This window comes from Squalius cephalus (genome assembly GCF_949319135.1).
Source record: "Squalius cephalus genome assembly, chromosome: 2".
In the NCBI taxonomy this organism is placed as follows: domain Eukaryota; kingdom Metazoa; phylum Chordata; class Actinopteri; order Cypriniformes; family Leuciscidae; genus Squalius; species Squalius cephalus.
The window spans coordinates 7,095,566-7,100,020 of NC_137123.1; the positions used below are offsets into that span (position 1 = coordinate 7,095,566).

The 4,455-nt window shown below is 37.1% G+C and overlaps 1 protein-coding gene across 1 annotated transcript; it reads right to left on the minus strand.

Annotated features, from left to right (window-relative positions):
* Nucleotides 1–310: 310 nt before the first annotated feature.
* Nucleotides 311–1,969, minus strand: LOC307148856 (polymeric immunoglobulin receptor-like; the record flags this gene model as incomplete). The annotated part of the gene is made up of 4 exons (XM_079854760.1): nucleotides 311–322; nucleotides 447–514; nucleotides 1,306–1,623; nucleotides 1,702–1,969. 4 exons carry the CDS (start codon nucleotides 1,967–1,969, stop codon nucleotides 311–313), a joined length of 666 nt encoding a protein of 221 aa, XP_079710886.1.
* Between the last annotated feature and the right edge of the window lie 2,486 nt (nucleotides 1,970–4,455).

The following is a 4,455-nucleotide window of genomic DNA, read 5'->3' on the forward strand; positions in this document are numbered from 1 at the left end:
GCTCGTTCTTACTGACAGTGACTGAAGCTTCACTGAGAGACTCTTCATGCTTCTGGAAACTGACAGACGCGTACAGGAGCCCAGCAGAGGGGATTGTGGGTAGTTCATCATGACTGTTAATCTGAGCTGATCCAGGATCTGTGAGAGAATCACGTCTGCTGTCTGAACATGATGACTGAACATGGAAAATAGAAAGAATATTGATAAAAAAAAGAAAGAAAACACCGCAGTAGCTATGTGCAAACACAAACACACACACACACACTGTAACTCACCATTATATGTTTCTCTCTTGTTCCATTGTCTGATGTTAAGGCTTTTCCTAATTAACCCAAAAAAAAAAAAAAAAAAAAAAATGAATCAATTGATAAGACAAAGACAACTGAGATCAACATCAACATCTGTGTGTGTGCGTCACCTCGTCTCTTGTGTGTTAATTTACCCACAGTCAGAGTGAATCCACCAATCAGCAGCAGAATCACACACACACAAATAATGATGATCATGGAGAAACCTGAAAATAAAACACACAAATACAGTGTTAATTCAATTCAAACACAGATTTACTTTGAGACAAAGACTTTATCTTTGATCTATAGACTGAATTAAAAAAAAAACAAAAAAAAAAAAAAACAGCGTGTGGACAACATAAAAAGTTTCACTAAATGTCTTTGTTGTGTATGGAGCCCCTAAAGAGACATGGTCATGGAAAGTTTCGCAAGCAAATGAAAAGTTTATCAATGGAATGCAAAAACATTTGTTAGAAAACACAAAAACATTGCCATAAAATTGTATTCCCATCTCATATTTTTTTTTTTTCATGTCCCATAAGCTCTGATCCAATAATTGCAACTAACTTTGTGCCTAATTTTTAATAAGAAACAAAGTCTCAGCTTTCAAATTCTTTCAATTGTATTTGTGACAAGACAGATCGCTGTAGCCCCCTTAGTTCAAGCGGAAATTTCCTATTTACAGAAACACAAAATGTGTGTAAATACATATGTTACAACATACTGAAATGTTTCATGTCACATATAATTGCTTGATCAGTGTTTCAACCATGGAAAGATGTCAATAAAAAAGCTTGACACGTGACGTTACCTCAGAAAAGTCATTCACTGACTTTAGAAAAAACATCTCTAGAGAGGAGTTTGTTATTTTTTTTAAATGATTCAATAAATAATTCAATTAATACCATATACTCATTAATAAATTAATAAATGTATTATTACACACTCGAAAGTATTTATTGATTCAAACCACAGTAAAAAAAAAAAAAAAAAAAAAAAAACTAAAATAACCCACCATTGCTGAAGATATTGAGCTGAATTTTGGTGGTCAGGGAGATGAAAGTCAAATGTGTGTCTCTGGTTTCTGCTCCACACCAGTAAACTCCAGCATCTCTCACGCTCACATTACTGATGCTCACTGTAAAAACTCTCTCTTCATTTCTCTCAGATGAAGGACTCATTTCTGTCACTGCAGATGTGCTGATGTTTTGACAGATGTGATCATCATCCTCTTTGCAGAAATGAACTTTATGTTCCTCTGGGATCTGACAGGTGATGTTGACTTCTTCACCAAGATGAGCAGATTCAGTCTTTGTCTTTGGATATTTTGCACCTATAAACCAGGACAAATTTACATAAAGATCATAAAAACGTATAACTTAGAAATGATAAAGTATTTCTGGTTCCTCACCGTCTCTGACGTCCAGCTGAAGTTCAGTGAAGCTCTCAGTATAGTGAGACATATTCACTCCACATCTGTATGTTCCTGCATCTGCAGCTTTCAGCTCTCTAAAAAACACCATCAAGACTCCTGCTCTGGTGTCGTCATATAAAGAAACATCTCCATTCTCAATCCATTTATCCTGAACTCCTGGATTCTTCCTCTCTGAACATCCATCTGGTTCTTTACAGATGTATTTTGGCTTGGTTTTGTGTTGAGGATGTTCACACTTGATCATCATACGACCTCCTGAGTGGCCAGTCGCTCTAGACACGCCCACTTTAGCTGTCAATGACAAATATCTTCTCTAATCAATTTTTTTCACAAAGATTGTAGAAACTTTAAAACCAGATTTGAATGAGTTATTTCCACTTACTGGTGATATATAGATGGACAGTATTAATAATGGAGTAACTGTACGAGTGTTTGTTGATCCAAACTCCACATAAATAAACTCCTCCATCATCTGGAGTCACAGCAGTAATTCTCACTTTGAACTGTTTGTTATTTCTGTCATCAGAAACACTGAATCTTTCTTTCTGATCCTCTAATTTAGTAGTGGAAATCATCTCATCAATGATGTCATTTCCTGTTTTTAATATGGTTTTCCCATCATACCTTTGATCCCAAGAATATTCACAGCTGAATGTAGTTTCTGTACTGTTTACATTCACTGTTTTTGACGCTCCGCAACACGAATCTGTCAACATTCAAAGTCTTCATTCATAAACTGGGAGAACTACATACAAATATGAAGGAAAACAATGACAAATAGATTTTATTGATCATATTCCTACTCACTAATGACGTGCAGATGAACAGTATTAATAATGGAGTAACAGTACGAGTCTCTGTTGATCCAAACTCCACATAAATAAACTCCTCCATCATCTGGAGTCACAGCAGTAATTCTCACAGTCTTGAGTTTATTTTGTCTGTCATCAGAAACACTGAATCTTTCGGTCTTATTCCATGTATCAGTGGCATATCAACTCTTCAATAGAGTATTTTCCTCCTTTGAATATGATCTTGGGATCATTAATATGATTCTGTGAATATTCACAGCTGAAGGTTGCAGTTTCTCCAATATTCACCATCACTCTCTTTGACTCTTTACAACAGGAATCTGTAATTCACATAATAAAGAAATATATTTCACTATATTTCACTTATATAAAATGTTTAAAATGATCAATAGTTTTACTACACAAAGAACTCAATCTTCAAATGACTGACCTTCTTCCACATTCAAAGTCATATCGATAAACCATTTGTCATAAACTCTAATCCGGTATGTTCCAGCATCTTGTTGAATTAAATCTCTGATGTAGATCACGAGTTTTCCCTCATTGTTTTTAAACAGTGTGAATCGTCCTTCCTTAATCCATTTATCATGTGTCCTATAATTTATTATTGTTCTCCACTCAGGTATTTTGGCCGTATATTTAGCAGAGTTACTGAACCAAAGTTTCCCAGAATCAACAAGAAGACTTCCTCCAGAATATCCAGTGACACTGACGCATCTCACTGCACCTGTCAATCAGATTGATACTGTGATCAGAAACCTCATGAACAGAAAACAGCATCATTACTGCAGTGATGAAAGAGAAAAGCTCTGACCTGAGATCAGGGAGAAAGTGAAGAAGATGAGGAGGATCTTCATTGTGAGTTGAGTTCAGTCTTCTTTATGCTGAATGTTCTCTGTGTGAATCTCTCTGTCTCTACATCTGTCTGCTTTAGTTCCTTCCTCTTTCTTCAGCTCTTTATCAGTAATGATCAGCTTTACTGGCTCCTCCCACCATCAGCACTGACTGAATATTACATTAATCACACTGAAAGAGCGCCACCTAGTGGAGGTTACAGTGTCTGATACTGAGAGCTCATACAGGCTTCATCTTCTCTACAGAAGGACGAATGACACTGAACATAATTCATAAGCATTATTCAAATCTTCCTCTAGAGGGCGACAATATAATCTACATGTAGTGTGTCTTTAGGGGGCCTCAGTCAACTTACAAGACAGCTTTAATATTAAAACAATTTAAAATAAAAGGTTTAAACAAAACATAATGAAAATGATAATTCATGCATCAGGAAATGTTGAGTTACAAAGACTGACCCACTCTCATACAGAAACATCTTGAGCAACTTGATCCTGAGTGGGGGCAGATGTGTCCTAATGGTCAGAAGTTCTGACTTGAAACCCGAAGGCCTTGGGTTTGAGTCTCAGTACCAGCAGGAAGTGTAGGTGTGGGGAGTGAATGAACAGCGCTCTCTTCCACTCTCATTACCCACAACTGAGGTGTCCTTGAGAAAGACACCGGACCCCCAATCGCTCCCTGGGCACCGCTGCAAAAATGGCTGCCAAGTGCTCTGGGTGTGTTCACTGTGTGTGTTCAATACTCACTGCTGTGTGTGTGTGAGCACACTTGAATGGGTGATATGCAGAGTACAAATTCCAGTATGCTGTCAAGATCAAAGTACAAAAAGTCACAGGTTTTCTGAATACATAAAACAGCTTTGTTTGAGAAACATTTTTAAATGTAATTGTTTTCATTCAAGCAGACGTGCAGCGCTCAGCGCCATATAAGGAGAAAGGGGAGGAGTTTAAACTCTGCTTAAACCTCATTGGCTCTCTTGTGTATGATGACGTGTCATATTTGAATATTCATAATTTTCAGACGTCACAGTTACGTCACTTGCAGCTGCACACGCATTGTGGTG